This window comes from Cervus elaphus, chromosome 3 (genome assembly GCF_910594005.1).
Source record: "Cervus elaphus chromosome 3, mCerEla1.1, whole genome shotgun sequence".
NCBI classification, from domain to species: Eukaryota; Metazoa; Chordata; class Mammalia; order Artiodactyla; family Cervidae; genus Cervus; species Cervus elaphus.
In genome coordinates, this window is record NC_057817.1 from 30904058 (window position 1) to 30926491 (window position 22434).

Below are 22434 nucleotides of genomic sequence, written 5' to 3' on the forward strand. Positions count from 1 at the left end.
ATTTCTCCCAGCAATCTTGATAACAGCTTGTGCTTCATTGAGCCCAGCATTTTTCATGATGTACTCTGCATATAAGTTAAATAAGTAGGATGACAATATACAGCCTTGATGTACTCCTTTTCCTATTTGGAACCAGTCTGTTGTTCCATGTCCAGTTCTAACTGTTGCTTCCTGACTTGCATAAAGTTTTCTCAAGAGGCAGGTCAGGTGGTCTGGTATTCCCATCTCTTTCAGAATTTTCCCATTTATTGTGATCCACATAGTCAAAGGCTTTGGCATAGTCAATAAAGCAGAAATAGATGCTTTTCTGGAACTCTCTTACTTTTTCGATGATCCAGCGGATGTTGGTGATTTGATCTCTGGTTCCTCTGCCTTTTCTAAAACCAAGTTTCTCTGGAGCTGTAGGTTTTGCCAGGGAGTTTTTGGTATGGGAACAAAGGAGGAGCTGGCTCTCAGTACTAAGATGGAATTCTCCCAAAATCAAGTTGTAAATTTTCTAGTGGTCAGATTTCCACTTTTTGTATAGATAAAATAAAGGAGTGAGGCCGAGGCAAAAGGGAGGGGCTGAATAGGCAGGAAATGAGAGGGAAAAGCAATAGCTGTGGAAATAGCTGGGGATCTGTGAAGATAGTCTTTACTCTCCCGACCCCCTGTTTCATGGAGAGATAATTGACATACATTACTGTATAAGTCTGTATAATTTCAATGTATATAGCAGGATGTTCTTATATACATATACAAATGAGTATTACAATAGGTTCAGTTGATATTTGTCATCACAAAACTCCAAACTGGGAAAACCTGAAAATTCCCTCTGATGGAAAGAATTTTCACACATTGAGTTTTGGGGAAGTCATTTGGACTAATGTATTGTTCAGCCTGAATTTTATGTGGTGAGCCTGTCAGTCATACACAGCATATCTGCTTCAATCATTAAGGTAAAGAATGTCTGTTATGAAGACAGGGATAAAAATCTCCCTCCTTCTGACATCCATATTAACATTCCCTGAAAGATAAGGTTCTATTTCCAGACATGACCATCATGCCATCTCACTCTATCTTTACTAAACTTCTCTCTTTTGGAAACTTGAAGGAATATACCCCTGTCATGTTTGATGTATGTTCTGTGCTCTGATAAGTTATATATTACTATTAAAAAAAAAAGATTCAACTGACCAGTTTCCCAGAGTTATCTGAGAAGCTGTCTCCTGGGCTACAGTCCTCACTGGGACTCAAATATAACTCTTCTATTCCTAAAAAGTCCATCATGTCCTAAAAATAAATATATAAAAAACAGAAAAGCAAAAGCAAAAAAAAGACAAAAAAATTTTTCCTTGTAATGAGAATCTTAGGATTTACTCTCTTAACATATTTCCTATGTATCATCAGTTCAGTTCAGTCGCTCAGTCATGTCTGACTCTTTACGACCCCATGAATCGCAGCACGCCAGGCCTCCCTGTCCATCACCAACTCCCAGAGTTTACTCAAACTCATGTCCATCCAGTCGGTGATGCCATCCAGCCATCTCATCCTCTGTCGTCCCCTTCTCCTCCTGCCCCCAATCCCTCCCAGCATCAGGGTCTTTTCCAATGAGTCAACTCTTTGCATGAGGTGGCCAAAGTATTGGAGTTTCAGCTTCAACATCAGTCCTTCCAATGAACACCCAGGACTGATCTCCTTTAGGATGGACTGGTTGGCTTTCCTTGCAGTCCAAGGGACTCTCAAGAGTCTTCTCCAACACCACAGTTCAAAAGCATCAATTCTTTAGCACTCAGCTTTCTTCACAGTCCACCTCTCACATCCATACATGACCACTGGAAAAACCATAGCCTTGACTAGACCGACCTTTGTTGGCAAAGTAATGTCTCTGCTTTTTAATATACCATCTAGGTTGGTCATAACTTTCCTTCCAAGAAGTAAGCGTCTTTTAATTTCATGGCTGCAATCACCATCTGCAGTGATTTTGGAGCCCCCAAAAATGTATCATTCAGCGATGTTAGTCATTATGTTGTACATTACATCCCTAGTACTTACCTTATGCTGAAAATTTGTAGTTTTTTATCACCTTCCTCCAATTCCCTTTCTTCCTACCCTCCACTCCTGACAACTACATGTTTATTTTCTATGAGTTTGGTTTTTCCCTAGGTTCTGCATGTGAGATCATATAGTGTTTGTGTTTCTTTGACTTATTTCACTGAGTATAATGCCTTCAGTGTCCATCCATGTTGTCACAAATGGTAGAATTTCCTCATTTTTATGGCTGGATAATATTCAGTTGCTTTTCCATGCCTTCTTTATCCATTCACCCATTAAGAAACCCTAGATTCTTTTCCATATGTTGACTGTTGTAAATAATGCTGCTAAGACATAGGTGTGTAATTTTTTTTAAGTTAGTATTTTCATATCTTTAGAATTTATTTTCAGAAGTGGAATTGCTGGGACATAGGGTGGTTCTATTTCTAGTTTTTTGAGAATTCCTCTGTATGGGTTTTGAGAAGATTTTCCTGTGTGGTGACTGGGTCATCTGTGGAGGAGTGCCATCTGCTCTGTGGAGGTTTCCCCATCTTGCTTGACTGGATGAGGGCACAGGGGTCAGAGGAACTAAGACTTCTGTTGTGGAGAAGAATTCATGCTGAGATAGCTTAAAAGTGAAGTTCTCTATATCTCCTCTTCCTTCTCTTGACTTTTTCTTCGATTATGAGGAGGCAGTAGAGGCTGGCTTAGAAGGTAAGCCTGGGCTTCCTGGTCAGCATCCTCCTAAGAGCTGCCTTCACCTCCTGGTTCTTCAGACTGTAGATAAGGGGGTTCAGTAGTGGGGTCACCACACTGTACTGCATGGATAGCACTTGCTCCAGGGCTGAGCCAGAAGCTGGAGTCATGTACCTTGAAGGAAATTGCACAAAGGAATAAAATGAGCTCAGGACAGTGGCCACAATGCCATTGCCAGCCACAGTCCATCCCATCCCAGACTGGCCAAGAGGGTCCTCAGAGCTGAGTCAACTATCACTGGTAGAAGCATCTAGAAACGGCTGTATTATTAGTGAGAAGTCAGTTATTTTTGCCTTCAAATGCCTCCATACATGAGTGATATTATGCAAAATGTTAGAGGAGTTTCCAAAGAAAAAGGAAGTTCTTCAGCATATCAAATGGTACAGGTTAGACTAGAACTAAAGAAAATGTCAGGTATTTCTGTAGCACTTCACAGTTTTCAAAGTGACTTTCCTTAATAGTTATGATGATACTAAGAGGATTTTTTTCCTCTTCTTTTCCCAATATATGCATGTTCCAATCTTGTGATGATTGTTTCTTACAAAACTAAATGCTAGCCCAATAATGATACCATTTTTTCCTAACATTTATGACTCTGAGAAATACCCCCGAATCACAGCACATTATTTTTCTAATGCTTAGTGGAACAATCACTTGTCCTTTTAAGCACGTTTGTCTTTGGCTTAGAAAATAATCCAAGCTATGTAAATAAAATGAAAGATAAATATGTGTTCAGCATGAGATATGAATCCAAAATAGTAATATTAAAATTTTTAGTGTGCTTCCATGTCACAAGGAATATTTCCCAAAGAAGCATTAAAAAAATTGTTTTTTGCAATTGTGCTATTTTCATTGGAATGGTCTTTGTGGGTTTTGCATGCTAAGTTAAAAAGATACTCATTTTATTCTCATTTTTTATCTTTTAGTTTATCCTTCCAAACATTTCTGTGAAGTGGGTGGGAGTAATTTTATTACACCTTTATGGCAAATGAGGAAACTGAGACAAAGAAAGCTGGAGAGATTTGCTCTCAGGCTCAAGTGAACTCTTCTAGATCATTCCTTATTCTTTCCCACTCCTGAGTTCCCTCCTAGTAACAACCAGATGAGGAAAGTATGGAGTAACTTGTGCAAATCCATCTCCAGTTCACTTGGAGAGAGCACAGGCCATTAGTTACTTTGTTTCCTGGGATTTTTAAGGATTCATCAGCTACAGCTGTTTATGCTTGAGAGAAACCTGGTAGAAAAGGGGTTGAGGTTTCAAGTCGGTGAGACTTGGTTTATATTTTGATTTGATTCCTAGCTTGTTCCAGCAACTTTATTAAATTACCAGGTTACTTCTGAAACTCAGGTTTCTAATTGGAAAATGAGGTTAATAATATTTCTTTTGTGATGTAATACATATTAAAATTGAGCTTAACTGTGTAAAAACTCAACTCTCAGAAAATTCATGTTTTATAATTCACACACCTAGTCCACAAAAGAGCCATAAATAAGACTCAGGACTTCTGAATTCCAGTACAATTCTTTTCCTGCTACTTTGCAATATTTTGTTCTGTAGTTCAAGATTACCTTAGAGTGAAAAACCTGCATTTACATTCCTGAGTTATAACAATGACATACCTGAAAATTCCTGAACCATAAAAGATGGTGACCACAAGAACATGAGATGAGCAGGTAGAGAAGATCTTGTTCTGACCTGAGGCAGAGTCGATCCCCAAGGCTGTCATGATGATATGAGTGTAAGAAACCAGCACTAGGACAAAGGTGCCAAGGCCAAGGACCACCATGGTGGTCAGGATGGAGGCAACGCTCATGTAGGGGTCAGAACAGGCCAATAGGAGCACTGGAGGAAACTCGCAGGCAAAACTGCGAATGAGGTTGGGGCCACAGAAATCCTGCTGAGCCAGGAGAATGGTGTTAAGTAGGCCAGTCCCCATTCCTGTGGCCCAGGAGGCTCCCACCAGGCCAATACATATCTTCTTGTTCATGGTCACCACATATGACAGCGGGTGGCACACAGCCTGGTACCGGTCATAGGCCATGACTGAAAGGAGGCAGGTTTCAGTGCCCCCTGAAAATATAACCAAGGAGATCTGGGTGAAACACTCAAGGAGGGATATAGTCTTCCACTTGGAAAGCAGGCTCTCTAGCAACTTAGGCACAATGACTGAGGAATAGAAAGCATCCAGGAAGGAGAGGTGACTGAGGAAGAAGTACATGGGGGTGTGGAGGTGGGAATCAGTCCTGATCACCAGCAGCATCAGCAGGTTCACTGTGAGGATCAGGAGGTAAATCACCAGGAATATTACAAAGAGTACCACCTGGATGTGAGGGTTGTTGGATAGTCCTTGGAGAACAAACACAGTGACTCTGGTTGTGTTGCCAACTTCCATGGAGCATTAGAGAGTTCCTTCAGTGGGACAAGAACAGAAAAGAAAGTTCCAGTGTGCTATGAGTCTCAGAGAATGGCTGGGGATGAGGTGTTATGAATAAAGCTTTAGGACTGACCAAGGACAGTTCATGTAGCAGGGCCACCTAGCCATGTCAAATCTCATCAACCCTGCCCAACTCAGGGCAATAATCTGTTGGAGAAGGTGGAGAAGGTGAGAAGGAAGAGTGTAGAGAATCAAACCTAGAAAGGAAGGAGAAGAGAAAAGACATTATTCAGACTGAAGAAGGAAACGAAGGGAGTGGAAATAGTCTCCAGGGCACTGAGAAGTGCTCTTCTCCAGTTATGAAAACAACATAGTTCAAACCACAGGAAGCCTCACAGGCATAGTGAGTAAGCAATAAAGATATTGGCCAACCATCTGGCTGATAGTCCATGATGCATGTTGAATGATTAATAGAAGTATTGTTGACAGTTGATGATAGCACAGAACCTTTCTCTGTCACTGTAAGTTCATGAATAAGTCACTTGCACTTCTTATTTAAAAAAAAAAATCTTGGAAAACTTTAGATGGTTTCTAAAGTCCATACCATCTTAGAAATTCTGAAGAATGCAGATGAACTTCCCTTATGAGCCATTGGCTGAGACGCTTCACTCCCAATGCAGACAGCCAAGGTTCAAACCTTGGTCAGGTAACTAGATCCTACATGCCTCAACTAAGTGTTCTCATACCACAACTAAAAATCCCCCATACCACAAAACAAAGATTGAAAATCTTGAGTGCCACAACTAAGCCCCAGGACAGCCAAATGAATAAATAAAAATAAACAAATATTTAAACAAAACAGATTGGAGACAACCTTCCTTGGATATCTCTGGTACTAAATGGAAATTTCTCCCCTTCTGTGTCAACCCATACAGAAGTGGCACAGTCATAGTCTGGTTTCGTGGGAGCCAGGCATGAGGAAGCCCTCAAATTGGAGGTGAGGGCTGTGTACATCAGTTATTCCAACAGTTTCCCATTTCAGGATTTCCATGAATTTATAATGTTCACTGTTTGCACTGTAATTTCTGGACTTAATGCTAGAGTCTATGAAAACAATGAATTCTCTGAGTTGGTACCAGAGGATATGGATGAAGCCAAGTCAAATTTGAACCACCTCTGTGCATCACAGAGACAGTAGTGTGATAGTAAAAAAAAGAGCAGAGAAAAAAGACTTCCTAGAATACCTGGTAAGATGGACAGTGAGAGGGGTTAGTCTAGACCACAGGAATACCACAGGAACACCTCTTGAAGGCTAACCAAGAGGGTGATGAATGAGGATCCAGTTCCTATTTGTGGCTTGTACACTCACAAGTTCGCAGATTGGATAGTTTTAGGAGAAGATGTAGCTGAATGAGAAGGATATTTTTCTTCCCCTGGGTTCCTTAGGCCAACAAGAAGATGTTCTCAGTGGAGGATACCTGAATGGCATTCTTTTTTAACACTGGAGCAAAGCCACGGATATAAGTAAGGCTTCATGTGGTTCCTTCAACTTTCCCTTAGAAGATGCATAGGTGGGCCTTCTGAGCAAGGAAACATTCCTATAGTCCTTCTGTCCAATGGGATGACTTCTGACTCTGCCTCCAGAATAACAATGGCTAGAGGGACTTTATCTCAGCTTTAGACCTCGGAGAGTGTCTAAAGGGTCCCTGGAGAGGCCCTTAGGATGGAGGCTTGCTCTGATCTGAATGAGTTCTCTAGGGCCAGCTATTTCTTCCCTGTATTAGTCTTGTTTCAGAGAGATGCATCATCTAAGAGGTACCCTTGGGTGGCCAATAATTTTTAAAGAAAAAATATAATAGAGTTCTAAGGTTTCTTATTTCAAAGCTTGGAATTCCTACCCGTCTTCCCTCCCTCCTTCCATTCTTTCTCATTTTGTTACACTTTAAATAATATTTATAGTTATAAAAATAAAATGATGAAACATTTAAGATGAAAAAAGATATTGAAGTTATTTTATACACTTCTATATAACCAAGAGATCACTGAACAAATTTAAAAAGAAATAAAATATACCTAGAAGCAATTGACAAAAAAACATGATGACCCAAAGCCTCTGGGATGTAGCAAAACACTTCTAAGAGAGAAGTTGATAGCAACACAATCCTACCTCTAGAAATGAGAAATACATCATATAAGCATCCTAACCTCACATCTATAGCATCTAGAAAAAGAAGAATGAAAACCCTCCCACAGTTAGTAGAAGTAAAGAAATCATAAAAACCAGAGCAGAAATAAATAAAATAGAAATGAAGAAAAAGAAAACAAAGATCAATAAGACTAAAAGCTAGTTCTTTGAGAAGATAAACAAAATTGATAAACAATTAGCCAAACTCATAAAGAAAAAAGGGGAGAGGACTCAAATCAATAAAATTAGGAATGAAAATGGAGAAGTTATAGCAGACAATTCAGAAATACAAAAGATCCTAAGAGACTACTACCAGCAACTATATGCTAATTAAATGGGCAACCTTAAAGAAACAGACAAATTCTTAGAAAAGTACAACCTTCCGAAATGAACCAGGAAGAAACAGAAAATATGAGCAGATGAGTCACAAGCACTGAAATGGAAACTATGAAAAAAATCTTCCAACAAACAAAAGCTCAGGGTCAGAAGCTTTCATAGGTGAATTCTATCAAAAGTTTAGAAAAAAAGCTAACACCTATCCTTAAACTCTTTCATTAAATTACAAAGGGAATAACACTCCCAAACTCATTCTACAAGGCCACCGTCACCCTGATATCAAAACAAGACAAAGATACCACAAAAAAAGAATTACAGGCCCGTATCACTGATGAACTGGATATGGAACAAAGGACTGGTTCAAAATGGAAAAGGAGTATGCCAAGGCTGTATATGGTCAGCCTGCTTATTTAACTTATATGCAGAGTACATCATGTTAAATGCCAGGCTGGATGAAGCAGAAACTGGAATCAAGATTGCTGGGAGAAATATAAAAAACCTCAGATATGTAGATGACACTACCCTAATGGCAGAAAGCAAAGAGGAACTAAAGAGCCTCTTGATGAAGGTGAAAGAGAATGAAAAAGCTGGCTTAAAATTCAACATTCAGAAAATGAAGATCATGGCATCCGGTCCCATCACTTCATGGCAAATAGATGGGGAAACAATGGAAAGTGACAGACTTTATTTTCTTGGGCTCCAAAATCACTTCAGATGGTGACTGCTGTTATGAAATTAAAAGATGCTTGTTCCTTGGGAAAAAACTATGACAAATCTAAACAGTGTAAAGCAGAGACATCACTTTGCCAACAAAGGTCTGTCTAATCAAAGCTATGGTTTTTCAAGTAGTCATGTACAGATCTGAGAGTTGGACCATAAAGAATGTTGAGGGCCAATGAATTGATGCTTTTGAACTGTGGTGCTGGAGAAGATTCTTGAGAGTCTCTTGGACTGCAAGGAGATCAAACCAGTCCATCCTAAAGGAAATCAGTCCTGAATATTCATTGGAAGGACTAATGCTGAAGCTGAAACTCTGATCCTTTGGCCACTTGATGGGAAGAGCCGACTCATTGGAAAAGACCCTGATGCTGAGAAAGATTGAAAGCAGGAGAAGGGGGAAACAGAGGACGAGGTTGGTGGATGGTATCACTGACTCAATGGACATGAATTTGAGCAAACTCAGGGAGATATTGAAAGACAGGCATGCTGCAGTTCATGGAGTCGCAAAGAGTTGGACATGACCTAGCAACTGAACAACAACAATCACTGATGAACACAGATGCAAAAATTCTTAGCAAAATACTAGTAAACTGAATCCATCAACACATTAAAAAGATCATATACCATAACCAAGTGGGATTTATGCCAGGGATGCAAGGATTCTTCAATATATGCAAATTAATCAATGTGATATACCATATTAACAAACTGAAAGATAAAAATGATATGATAACCTCAATAATTGCAGAAAAATCTTTGGAAAAAATCCAACACCTATTTATGGTTGCATCTGTTTTTAAGGCTGAATTATATTACTTTGTATATATGCCACATTTAGTTTATCCATTTGCTCTTGTGGTTAATGCTGCTATGAATATAAGTGTGCCTATATCTTTTCTAGTCCCTGCTTTCAGTCCTTTGAGTATATACCCTTATGTGGAATTGACTGATCATACTTTAATTCTATGTTTAAGTTTTTCAAGATTGGCCATACTATTTTCCACAGTGGCCGAACCATCTTACTTTATTCCTTCTATGATCAATAATACGGCTGTTTATGGATGTATTCCATTTTGTTTATCCCTTTATCCATTGATGGACCTTTGCCTTGTTTCTACCTATTGGCTATCGTGAACAGTGCTGTTATCAATATATCTGTACATCTGTTATCATTTCTTTGGGGATATATATCTAGGAGTGGAGTTGTTGAACCATATGTTAATTGTATACTTATAGTCTTAACCTAGGCTGCATCTTTTCCATTTTTTCAAATAATGTTTAAAGCTTCTAATTTCTTCACACTGTTGCCAATCTATGTTATTTTTAGATTTCTTGATTTTAACCATTATAGAATATGTGAAGGAATTGTTGCATTGCTGTTTTAATTTGCATTTCCATCATGACTAATGTTGTTTGACATGTTTTCATCTACTTGTTCACTGTTTATATGTCTTGTGTGGAGAATGGTCTATTGAAGTCATTTATTCATTTTTAAACTTGGATTGTTTGCCTTTATGTTGACACATTGCAAAAGTTCTTGATATACTCTGGATAATGATACATCAGATAAATAATGTGCAAATACTTTCTTAAATACTGTGGGCTAAATTTTCACTTTCTGATTTGTAACTTTTGATGCAAAAAGGTTTTTAATTTTGAGAAAATCCATTTTATCTATTTTTTCTTTCATTGCTTGTGCTTTGCTCTCAAGTCTAAGAAATCACCACTAAATTCAGGATTTATCCCAATGTTTTATTGGAGCATTTATAGAGTCACCATTTAGTATCTGCAGAGCATTGGTTCAAAGACATCCAGGCACATCAAAATCCATGTGTGCCGAAGTCTCTTATGTAAAATGGTATAGTATTTCCATATAACACAGGCACATCTTCCTGTTTGCTTTAAATAATTTCTAGATTACTTATGTCAGCTAATATAATGTAAATGCTATGTAAGTATTGTAATTACAATCTAAATACTATGTAAATATTTGCTGGTATATGGCAAATTCTAGTTTTACTTTTTGAAATATTGTAATTTCTTTTTCCTAATATTTTCAATCTGGAGTTGGTTGAGTCCATGGATGTGGAACCTGTGGATATGGTGTGTTGGTTGTAATTTTACTTATTAACATTCAAGCTTTTTATGTATTTTGAGTTACTTTTTGTATATGGTAGGAGGAAAGGGTTCAATTTCACTTGGATAGCAAATTGCCCAGCACTATTTGTTAAAAACACCATTTTCCTACAATTTAATATTGTTAACTGTTGTCTAAAATCAGTTCACCATAGATGGTGGGTTCATTTCTGGGATATCCAACCCATTTCATTCATCTCTATGTATGTCTTTATGCCTCATAGTCTCATAGTGTTTTATTTGCTATTGCTTTGTACTAACACGTAAAAATGGGAAGTGTGAGCCTCCAGGTTTGATTTTCTTTTTGAGCTTGCCTACTCCTGTGACAATCTTCTTTTTTGGTGTCAAGCACACCTCTCGCTTCATTGTCTTGGATTCCACATCAACTGTGGGACTTGATAATACTGAGCAAGAGGCTGTTAGAAATTTTCATCATCACCAAATTCTCAGATAGCTTATTGAAGTTCACAGGGAGATATTCTGAGCTCTTTGGGAATCTTGAAGTCTAATACTCTGACGTTTTCAGAGTAATTCAGTTGATGAAGTTCGTAATTACTCTGGTGATGCCTGAGAAAAGCGAAGGGAGTCCTTACCTAGGGGGAGGCATTATTGTATTGGATTTCTCATATAGAAAGACAACAAGCACAAATCTCTAGTTCCGAGAAGGACCAGGGAACAGAGACACTCATTATCTTTCTGGGTAATACTTAGCTCTCTCAACACCCCCCCCCCCCCCCACACCGCGGGCCCCCCCCCCGCCCCCCCTCCCCCCCCCCCGTAACTCCTGCCAGAGTTTCTGGATGATGACCTTACGGATGACATTATGTGTGTCAAGAAGGTTCTGGATAAAGTAGGAATTAACTCCTGGAGAGTCCCCGTTCTATTTTCTCCTTTATCTTCCTCTCCTTCTTCTGAGCTCTTTAGTTCTATTACCATAGCCCTTTTTCTTTATATCCTGGTATTTTAAGCTAGAATGTAGTCTTCTAAACAAAAATCATCCAGCAGACTCAGGTTTCCAATTTTCAAGCCTCACTTACTCCACTTTTGTTTAACAATTTTCCTAACAAGGATTCCCTAATAGAAGGCTGAAACCCAGGATTTCCTTTAACGGGTCTTGCACATTTAATTTGACTTGTTTAGACCTAAACCCTAAGGCAAGCTCTTTGTACCACGGCCCTACTATCTTCTCGGAGTTTTAAAAAAAAAAAAAAATGGAGGTGGCTCAGTGTCTCTTGCAAGCTGGCCAGGAAAATCTTTTTGGTTTTAATTTTCACCCTCACTCTTCCACCTTAGCTTTCCTGGGGACAAAGGTAGATGGAAGTCAAGCTAAGATCCTGTCAGTCAACCTGCCTTGTCTCCTTTTTGATCAGGTTGGCCCATAAAACATTCTGTTCTGAGAAGCTAGATCAGCAGCTCTATGAGAAGCTGTGAACACCTGCTGTCTTTGCTGCTTCTGCCCTCTTTCTGTTCCTGGAACTCCTCTTCCCTACGGCTACCTTATTTTGCTTCTTTGTACTTTCTTGAAGCTAATTTGTTTCTGAGCCCTGGGCCCTGTAGTGATACCATTGGACATGCAGGGACTATTCTCCAGGGATATGTTACTGGTGCTCTGACTTTTGATCCTTGCGCAGTGCCCACAATGGCATAGGAATGAATTTAAGCATGTTCTGAAATGTTGGTGGGATTTTCACAGGTAGAGATGTGGAGTGGGAAAAAGACAGGAAGGGCAGGGGCTCCAAGAATCTGAAATGGGTAACTTGAAGGGGGTTGGGGTATTTTCTTACCCCTGAGATAAGAACATACGCTTCAGAAATTGCTGTGAGAGGAAATCTTTCTTGAAACAATAGATATACCACATCTCTTTATCCACTCCTCTGTTGATGGACATTTTGGTTGCTTCCATGCTGCTGCAGTAAACATTTGGGTGCATGTGTCGTTTTGAATTATGGTTTTCTCTGGGTAATGCCCAGTAGTGGGATTGTTGGGTCAGATGGTAGTTCTATTTTTAGTTTTTTAAACAATTTATTTATTAATTTTAAATGACCCTTTTGGCATTTAATACCACTGAATCAATGTAGAGATGGTACCTTATGTCCAGATCAAATTCTCTAAAAGGCAGCCATGTGGATATTTGGAAACAATAAGAAATGTTGGTATAGATAACCAAATATGGCTACCTCAGTCTGAGAGAAAAGTGTGTGAAGCAAAGGTTATCAATAATTCATCAACATCACTAAAACACTGAATAGCAGAAACCTGTATTTCACTCTATGGAATGTGAGGATAGTTTGTGTGAACCATTTCGTGCTGATCTGGTTGGCCAGGCTTCCATTTCTCTCCCGGTAATCCATGACTCATTTGAAAAAAACAATCTCAGATAGTGTGTGTGTGCTAAGTCACTTCAGCTGTGTCTGACTCTTTGTGACCCTATGGACTGTAGGGTCCCTTCTTTCCCATGCATTCTAAGATCAAGGAAAATCAGGAGAATGTCTCCTACCCACTTACATCTAATAATTCATACTGCCTTTTCTGGCCTTGGTTGGACTGTAGCCAATCAGGCTCCTCTGTCCAAGGGATTCTCCAGGCAAGAATACTGGAGTGGGTTGTCATACCCTTCTCCAGGGGATCTTCCTGACCCATGGATTGAACCCATGTCTCTTACGTGTCCTGCAGTGGCAGGCGGGTTCGTTACCACTAGCACCACCTGGGAAGCCCTCTCAGAGAGTAGAGTACTGTTGAAAAATTATGTATTGTTTTTGCCTGTGTTGGGTCTTCACTGCTGCACATGAGCTTTCTCTAGCTGTGGCGAGTGGGGATGCTCTTTAGTTTCAGTGTATGGGCTTGTCATTGTGATGGCTTCTTTGTGCAGAGCACAGGCTCTAGGGCACATGGGCTTCGGTAGTTTTGGCACATGGGCTGAGTTGCCCTGTGGCACCTGGAACCTTCACAGAACAAAGATCCAACCTGTGTTCCCTATTGGCATGCTCAACCACTGGACCATCAGGGAAGTCTTATTTTTAGTTTTTTAAGGAACCTCCAGATAGTTTTCCATAGTGGTTGTATCAGTTTACATTCCCACTAACAGTGTAAAGTTTCCCTTTTCTCCACAGCCTCACTAGCTTTATTGACTGTAGATTTTTTGATGATGGCTATTCTGACTGGTGTGAGGTGATACCACACTGCAATTTTGATTTGCATTTTTCTAATAATTAGTGATGTTGAGCATCTTTTCTTGCATTTGTTGGCCATCTGTATGTCTGTTTTAGAGAAATGTGTATCTAGGTCTTCTGCCCATTTAAAGAATTTTTTTTTCGATTTTGAACTGCATGGGCTGCTTTGATATTTTGGAGATTATACAATGGACTATTACTCACCCATAAAAAGGAACAAAATTTTTTCTTTTGTAGAGACATGGATGGACCTCGTTAGTCCAGAGTGAAGTAAGTCAGAAGGAGAAAAACAAATATCATATATTAATGCATATATGTGGAACCTAGAAAAATGGTATCAATTCAGTTCAGTTGCTTAGTTGTGTCCAACTCTTTGCGAACGCATGGACTGCAGCACACCAGGCTTCCCTGGCCATTACCAACTTCCAGAGCTTACACAAACTCTTGTCCATCGCGTCGGTGATGCCATCCAACCATCTCATCCTCTGTCGTCCCCTTCTCCTCCCAACTTCAATCTTTCTCAGCATCAGGGTCTTTTCCAGTGAGTCAGTTCTTCGCATCAAGTGGCCAAAGTATTGGAGTTTCAGCTTCAGCATCAGTCCTTCCAATGAATATTCAGGACTCATTTCCTTTAGGATGGACATGTTGGATCTCCTTGCAGTCTAAGGGACTCTGAAAAATCTTCTCCAATACCACAGTTCAAAAGCATCAATTCTTTGGTGCTCAGCAATGGTATAGATGATCTTCTTTGCAAAGCAGAAGTAGAGACACAGTGTACAGAAGGAATGTATGGACACCTAGGGGGAAAGGGTTGGAGTAATTGGGGGATTGGGATTGATACATACACACTACTGATGCTGTGTATAAAATAGACAACTGATGGGAACATAGTGTAAAACACAGCGAATGCCTCTTGATGCACATAAAGTGGTGCCCTAAATGGGAGGGAAATCTAAAAGGGAAGAGAGATATATATATATGGCTGATTCATTTTGCTGTGCAGCAGAAGCTAACAGCCTTGCAAAGCAGCTATGTGTGTGTGTTAGTCACTCTGTCGGGTCCGACTCTTTGTGACCCCATGGACTGTAGCCCACCAGGCTTCTCTGTCTATGGAATTCTCCAGGCAAGAATAGTGAAGTGGATTGCATTCCCTTCTTCAGAGGAACTTCCCAACCCAGGGATTGAACCCTGGTCTCCTGCCTTGCAGGCAGATTCTTTACTGTTTGAGCTACAGGGAAGCAGCTATACTGCCATAAAAATTAACTGATTAAAAAAAAAATATATATATATATATATGACAGCAACTTAGCAATTGAAACATTTGAACACCTGGGGCCTGTGGTTGGGACCCTGCACTCCATTACTCTTTCTTGCTGCTTTACTGGTCTTTAAAGGGTGGGTTTGCAGAACTTTATTGTAATTCAATCATGGGAAATGTGAAAGATGGAAATTAGATCTAGTCCTAAAGTCTGTTTCTGCTTTACACTGATGGTCCAAATCTGGGCAAGTCATCTCTGTCTCTGTTGCTCAATTTTTTCATCATTAAATGAAGGCTTTGGTCCAGTGATTTTTCTGAGATGTCATCCTGCTTTGACAATTCAATTGCCAAAATTCCATTAAAGATACCCCATTTCTGTCTTAGCCAAGTTATTTATTTTCTAATTCTCTCTTCCTACACTCTATACCCACTGGTACTTTTGGCATTCAGACCGTATTTCTCTTGTCTCAGGGAACAGCATCTCCCAAATGAAGCCTCCATAGTCTGTTAAAGGACATATAGGCCCTGGCAAGTAGTGGACAAGACAGCCCTTTCCTATACTTAATGAAACCACACTCTCAGGAAATAACTTGGCTTTCATAACATGATTTTAATCTGTATTTGAACACCATGTGACACATCTCCCAGGGATATTGCATGTATTTTCTTCCCCAGTTATGAGATGATAGTCTTCCCCGATCTATAGGGTTTTAGGAATAATTCCTGTGTGTTGTGTGTGGGTGGGGAGGATTGAATGGCTATTCCTCCTACTGATCTCACCATCTGCTTATTATTTTGCCTCAGTTACACCCTCAGGAAGGCATATGCTCTGGAAAAGGTAAAGCACCAGCTCTACCAAATGTGCAGAGCAGAAATGCTACTGAACCTGGGACTGTTTTGCTAACTCTTCAGCCTTGGCCTTCATCTCCAGAGAAACATCCTCAGTTTGGAAATTTCACCTGTGAGTATGCCACATATGAGGCCTTGATTTTCAGAGGACTTTGCTGAAGAAAACTGACAACTGAGGAGAGGATCTTAGCCTGAGGGTCAAAGGATCGAGAACAGATGAAAGTCAGGGAGCTGGCATGGAAGTGGTCTGCTATTGTCTTTCTGAGAACTCTCTTGGAGCTGAATGGGAGACGAGATGGCAGCTGAGCATTTGTTTTGCTTTCTCCAACTTCTTCTCCTTCCTCTAGGCTTGGAACAATTCTTGAACCCGTCAGGGATCTGAAGTTGTCTGGACTTAGGTGGGTGATGGAGAGACTCAGGACAGGGGGTCAGAGTGTGTGTGTTTCAGCAACCTCTTGTGAAGACGACCCTGGATGGTGTCCCAAAATAAGGACTGTTTTTCTTTTTTTCTATCCCAATCTCTCCTCCATGCTACTCTGACATCTATATTGTTATGAAGACAGGTACTTTATTGGACTAAATTAAATGTTTCTTTTCATATGCTCCTTCTCTCACTCCCTTCTCTCTCATTCATTTTTTTTTTTGGTATTCTAATTGAGAGCCTATTAAGTAATAGGAACTACTAGACACTGAAGATACAGAATCTGTTAGATAGGGTTTTACTCTCAAGACTTACATTTTAGAGGAAAATATTCCCTGTTCTTTCCTAGGATCATGCAAGGGAAAGGACTCCTGAGACAGACTGATCATTCATTCCTTTCAGTCAGTTCAGTTCAGTCGCTCAGTCGTGTCCGACTCTTTGTGACCCCATGAATCGCAGCACGCCAGGCCTCCCTGTCCATCACCAACTCCCGGAGTTTACTCAAAGCCATGTCCATCGAGTCAGTGATGCCATCCAACCATCTCATCCTCTGCCGTCCCCTTCTTCTCCTGCCCCTAATCCCTCTCAGCGTCAGGGTCTTTTCCAATGAGTCAACTCTTCGTATGAGGTGGCCAAAGTACTGGAGTTTCAGCTTCAGCATCAGTCCTTCCAGTGAACACCCAGGACTGATCTCCTTTAGGATGGACTGAGAAATAGATTTAAGGGACTAGCTCTGATAGACAGAGTACCAGATTCATTCCTTTATGCACCCCTTAATCAACAAATAGTTATTCGGGATTTATTATTTGCTATGTTCTACTTTAGGTATTACTAGTTAAGAATAATACAGTTGGAAACATACTTATTTTTATTTTATTTCTTTCCAGGTTACTCTGGAGCTGTAGATTTTGCCAGGCAGTTTTCTGTATGGAAATAAAGGAGGAGCTGGGTCTCAGTACTAAGATAAGACTCCCCCAGAATGAAGTGGGAAATTTGCTAGTGGTTGGATTTCTGCTTTGTGCATAAACAAAAGTAAAAGATTGAAGGAGAGGCAAAAGAGGAGGAGTTGAAAGGGTAAGAAATGAGAGGAGAAAGATAGTGGAAATGGCTGTTGAAGCTGTGAAGATTTTCTTTACTGTTTTCCCCCCAGTTTTATGGAGAGCTGATTGACATACATTAATGTGTAAGTTTAAGGTGCACAGCATGAGAGTATAAATACACACACACATATAAATGTGTATTGCAATATGTTCAGTTAATATCCATCACCTAAAAACTTCTAATCGGGAAAATCTTGAAAGTTAGCTCTGATTGAGAAAATTTCACACATTGACTTTTGGGGAAGTCATTTTGGTTTTTACATGGTTCAGCCTGGAGTTTGTGTGAACCCGAAGAGCCTGTTAAACACACACAGCAGGTCTTCTTCACCATTAAGGTAAAGAATATCTGTTTTGAAGATAAAGATAAAAAACTCTCTTCTTATGATATCTGTGTTTAACTCCCTTGAAGAAAGGTTCCTTTCCTAGACACCAGCGTCCTGTTCTCTCGTTCTATATCTACTTGTCCTGTCTCTTTTGGAAGCTTGAAAGAATATACCCCGGTAATGTTTGATGTATATTCTGTGTTCTGATAAGGTATATGACTATGCTAAAAATCATTCTTCAATGGAGCAGTTTCTCAGAGTTATCTGAGAGGCTGTCTTCTGGGCTATAGTCCTCAGTTTGGCTCATATAAAACTCTTCTCTATTCCTCAAAAAATTCCATCATCTCATAAAGTCATAATATAAAGAATAGCAAGAAGCAGAGAGAAAGAAAATAATCTTTTCTCCTTATATATTACTAGTTAGGATTTACTTTCTTGTCAGATTTCGTATATATCATACAATGCTGTTAACTATAGTCATCATATTGTACATTACACCTAATATTTACCTTACACTGGAAATTTGTACCTTTTAATTACTTTCCTCCAATGACTTTCCTCCTACCCTCCATCTCTGATAACCATATGTCTGACCTTTTTTTCTAAGAGTTTGGTTATCCCTAGGTTCTGCATGTAGTGTGAGGTCATATTGCATTTGTCTTTACTTGTCTGACATTTCACTGAGCAAAATGCCTTCATGGTTCATCCGTGTCATCACAAATGGGAGAACTTCTTCATTTTTACAGCTGAATAATATTCCATTGCTTTATCCATGCCTTCTTTATCCATTCATCCATTAAGGAAACCTAGGTTCTTTCTATGTGTTGGGTGTTGTAAATAATGCTATCATGAACATGGGGGTGCAGATACCTTTCTGAGTTATTGGTTTCATTTCCTTTGAATGTATTCCCAGAAATGGAATTGCTGATACATATGGTGGCTTCATTTTTAGTTTTCTGAAGATCCTTCATACATTTATTGAGAAGACTTTCTTGTGTGGTGACTGGGTCCTCTGTGGATGGCTGCCTTTAGTCTTGTGGAGGCTTTTCCATTTTGCTTGACTAGGGGAGGGCACTGGGGTCAGAGCAACTAAGGCTTCTGTTTTTCATGCTGAAATAGCTTTGAGATGAAGGTTTTTCTGTCTCCTCTCCTTTCTCATGACTTTTCCTCCTTTAATGAGGATGCAGTAGAGCTTGGCTTAGAAGGTGAGCCTGGGTTTCCTGGACAACCTCCTCCTGAGAGCTGCCTTCACCTCCTGGTTCTTCAAACTGTAGATAAGTGGGTTCAGTAGTGGGGTCACCACACTGTACTGCATGGATAGCACTTGCTCCAGGGCTGAGCCAGAAGCTGGAGTCATGTACCTTGAAGGGAATTGCACAAAGGAAAAAAATGAGCTCAGGACAATGACCACAATACTGTTGGCAGCCAGGATCCATCCCATCCTAGATTCTGCAAAGAGGATCCTCAAGGCTGAGTCAGCTATCATTGATAGAAGCATCTAGAAATGACTGTATTATCAGTGAGAAGTGTGTCATTTCTGCCTTCAAACACTTCCATACATGAATTAGCTTGTGCAAAACATTATAGGAGCTACCCTGAGGCAAAAGGAAGTTCTGCAGCATATGAAGTGCTACAGGTTAGAATAGAACTAAAAATGAGTTCATGCTTTTCTGTTGCACTTCATACATTTCAAAGTGTCTTTTCTTAATAGTTATGATGATGATGAGGATTTTTTTTCTCTTTTTTTTCTCATATGCACAACTGTATGTTCCCATATTGTGATGATAGTTCCATTGTTGGACTAGCATATGCAAAACTATATGCTAGTCCAATCATGTCGTCATTTTTTCCAAACATTTATAAGGAATTAACCCAGAATCACAACACTGTGTTTTTACAATGCTTAGTCGAATAAAATTTTGTCCTTTTAACATATTTGTCTCTGGCTTAGAAAAGAAGCCAAGCTTTGTAAATAAAGTGAACTATAAAAATGTATTTAGCATGAGATATGATTCCAAAATAGTAAGAATTAAAATTTGGATGTACTTTGTTAAGTATCACAAGGACTATTTCCCAAAGAAGCATTAGAAAAAAAATTTTTTTTTGCAATTGTTCCATTATCATTGGAAGATTCTTTTTTGGGTTTGGTGTGCTTGGTTAAGAAAGATATTCATCTTACTGTCATTTTTTTATCTTTTAATTTCACTCTCCTAACATATCTGTGAAGTAGGTGGGAGAAATCTCCTACCTCTTCAGGAAAATGAGGAAACTGAGACAAAGAGAGCTCAAGAGATTTGTCCACAGGCTCAGGTGAGCTCTCTTAGACCATTCCTTATCCTTTCACACCTTATGACTTCTGTCCAAAAAAAAGCAGGTGAGAGAAGTTTAGAGCAGTTTTTGTAAATCCATCTCCAGTTCACTAGTAGAGAGCATAGGCCATTAGTTACTCTATTCCCTGGGAAGGAAGTACTCATCAGGTATTGTTGTTTATGTTTGAGAGAAATGTGGTAGAAAATAGCTTGAGGTCTCAACTCAGTGAGACTTGGTTTTTCTTTTGGCTTCATTCCTAGCTTGTTCTGGAAAGTTTTGTAGGGTACCTGGTTACTCCTAAAAATCAAGTTTCTTATCAGAAAATGAGATTAATAACATTTCATTTTTGGTGTGGTGTGATGTATACTAAAATTGAGCTTGATTATGTAAAGCAGCTGTTATATAGTAAAGGTCTAATAAATAATTAAGACAGAAATAAGCTGTGGAGACATCAATTTCCAGTAGGAAAGAGAAATGGCATCTGTTGCAAGGATGATATAATTTATTTTTTGTCTAGCTCTTATAAAAGTCTAGCAAAAGGCTGTATGATTTTCTTTTGATGACTCTGAAATAGGTTAACGAAAGTAAGAAAGTCTTTACTTCTTGTATAAACTTATTTTGCATAGTTAGACAATTGAGGCCTCAGAAAGAAAATGCATTAAAAAAAAATAATTCATGCATCAGGTCCACAGCGGAGCCAGAACCTAGGCTTACTGATTCCAGTATAATTCTTTTCCTGCTTCTTTGCAATGCTCTGTCTACAGGGCAAGTTTACTTAGTGTGAAAAACACATTGCATTTGCAGGCAAAGTTTTAGCAATGACATACCTGGAAATTCCAGAACCATAAAAGATGATGACCACAAGAAAATGGGATGAGCAGGTAGAGAAGATCTTGTTCCAACCTGTGGCAGAGTTCATTCCCAGGGCTGTCAGGATAATACGGGTGTAAGAACCCACCAGTATGACAAAGGTGCCAAGGCCCAGGACCACCATGGTGGTCAGGATGGAGAACACACTAACGTAGGGATCAGAACAGGGCAATAGGAGCACTGGGGGAAGCTCACAGGCAAAACTGCGGATGAGGCTGGGGCCACAGAAGTTCTGCTGAGCTAGGAGGATGGTGTTAAGTAGGCCAGTCCCCATTCCTATGGCCCAGGAGGCTCCCGCCAGGCCAGCACACACCTTCTTGTTCATAGTCACCACATACAGCAGCGGGTGGCACACAGCCTGGTACCGGTCATAGGCCATGACTGAAAGGAGGCAAGTTTCAGTGGCCCCAAGAAATATAACGAAGAAGATCTGGATGAAACATTCAAGGAAGGATATAGTCTTCCACTTGGAAAGCAGGTTGTTCAGCAGCTTAGGCACAATGACTGAGGCATAGAAAGCATCCAGGAAGGAGAGGTGACTGAGGAAGAAGTACATGGGGGTGTGGAGGTGGGAATCAGTCCTGATCACCAGCAGCATCAGCAGGTTTACTGTGAGGATGAGAAGGTAAATCACCAGGAATATTACAAATAGTACCACCTGGATGTGAGGGTTGTTGGATAGTCCTTGGAGAACAAACACAGTGACTCTGGTTGTGTTGCCAGCTTCCATGGAGCACTGGAGTTTCTTTTTAGAAGGACAAGAACAGAAAAGAATGTTCCAGAGTTCTATGAGTCTCAGAGAATGGCTGGGGATGAGGTGTTATGAATAAAGCTTCAGGGCTGACCCAGGACAGATTGTGTAGCAGAGGCAAACTTGCTATGTCAGAACTCATCAGTCCTGCCCAGCTCAGAGCTATAATCTATTGGCTGCAGCAGAGATGGTGGGAAGCAAGATGTAGAAGCTCAAACCTAGAAAGGAAGAAGAGAAAAGAGATTATTCAGACTGGAGAAGGAAAGGGAGTTGTAAGTAGCCTCCAGAGCACTGAGAAGTGCTCTTCTTCAGTTCCAAAAGTAACTGAATTCAAAGCACAGGAAGACTCACTGGCATAGTGAGTAAAGCAATAAAGATTTTGGCTGACCTAAGGCTGATAGTCCATGATGCATGTTTGACAGCTGATGATGGCACAAAACCGTTCTCTGTCACTGTAAGTTCATGAATCAGTCACTTGGGTTTTTCATTAAAAAAAAAAATCTGGAAAAACTAGACATTTTAAAATCTGTTCCAGCTTAGAAATTCTACAGATTGGGAGTCAATCATCCTTGGGTATCTGGTACTAAATGGAAACTTTCTCCCCTTCTGTGTCAACAGAAGCAGAACTACTCCTGGCACAGGAGTAGTTGTTTTCATGGAAGTCAGGCAGGAGGAAGCCATCAAATGGGAGGCAAGGGCTGTATGCTTCAGGGATTCCAAGGGCTTCCCATTCCAAGATTTCTGTGAATTTATAATGTCCACTGTTTGTACTGTAATCTCATCACCTAACATGAGAGTCCCCGAAGACTGTGCTGTTCTCTGAGTTGGTACTAGGGGATTTGGATGAAGCCAAGTCAAATT

At 39.9% G+C, this 22434-nt stretch overlaps 2 protein-coding genes across 2 annotated transcripts; both read right to left on the reverse strand.

Moving 5' to 3' along the window:
* Nucleotides 1-2720: 2720 nt before the first annotated feature.
* On the reverse strand, nucleotides 2721-5227 carry LOC122678554 (olfactory receptor 8S1-like). Its single transcript, XM_043879069.1, has 2 exons — nucleotides 4390-5227; nucleotides 2721-2883 (listed from the first exon to the last, which is right to left on the reverse strand). Exons 1-2 carry the CDS (start codon nucleotides 5160-5162, stop codon nucleotides 2721-2723), a joined length of 936 nt encoding a protein of 311 aa, XP_043735004.1. The 5' UTR covers nucleotides 5163-5227.
* Nucleotides 5228-18840: 13613 nt separating this feature from the next.
* On the reverse strand, nucleotides 18841-21552 carry LOC122678570 (olfactory receptor 8S1-like). The gene is made up of 2 exons (XM_043879070.1): nucleotides 20780-21552; nucleotides 18841-19003 (listed from the first exon to the last, which is right to left on the reverse strand). The coding sequence occupies exons 1-2, from the start codon at nucleotides 21550-21552 to the stop codon at nucleotides 18841-18843; spliced, it is 936 nt and encodes a 311-aa protein (XP_043735005.1).
* Nucleotides 21553-22434: the final 882 nt, after the last annotated feature.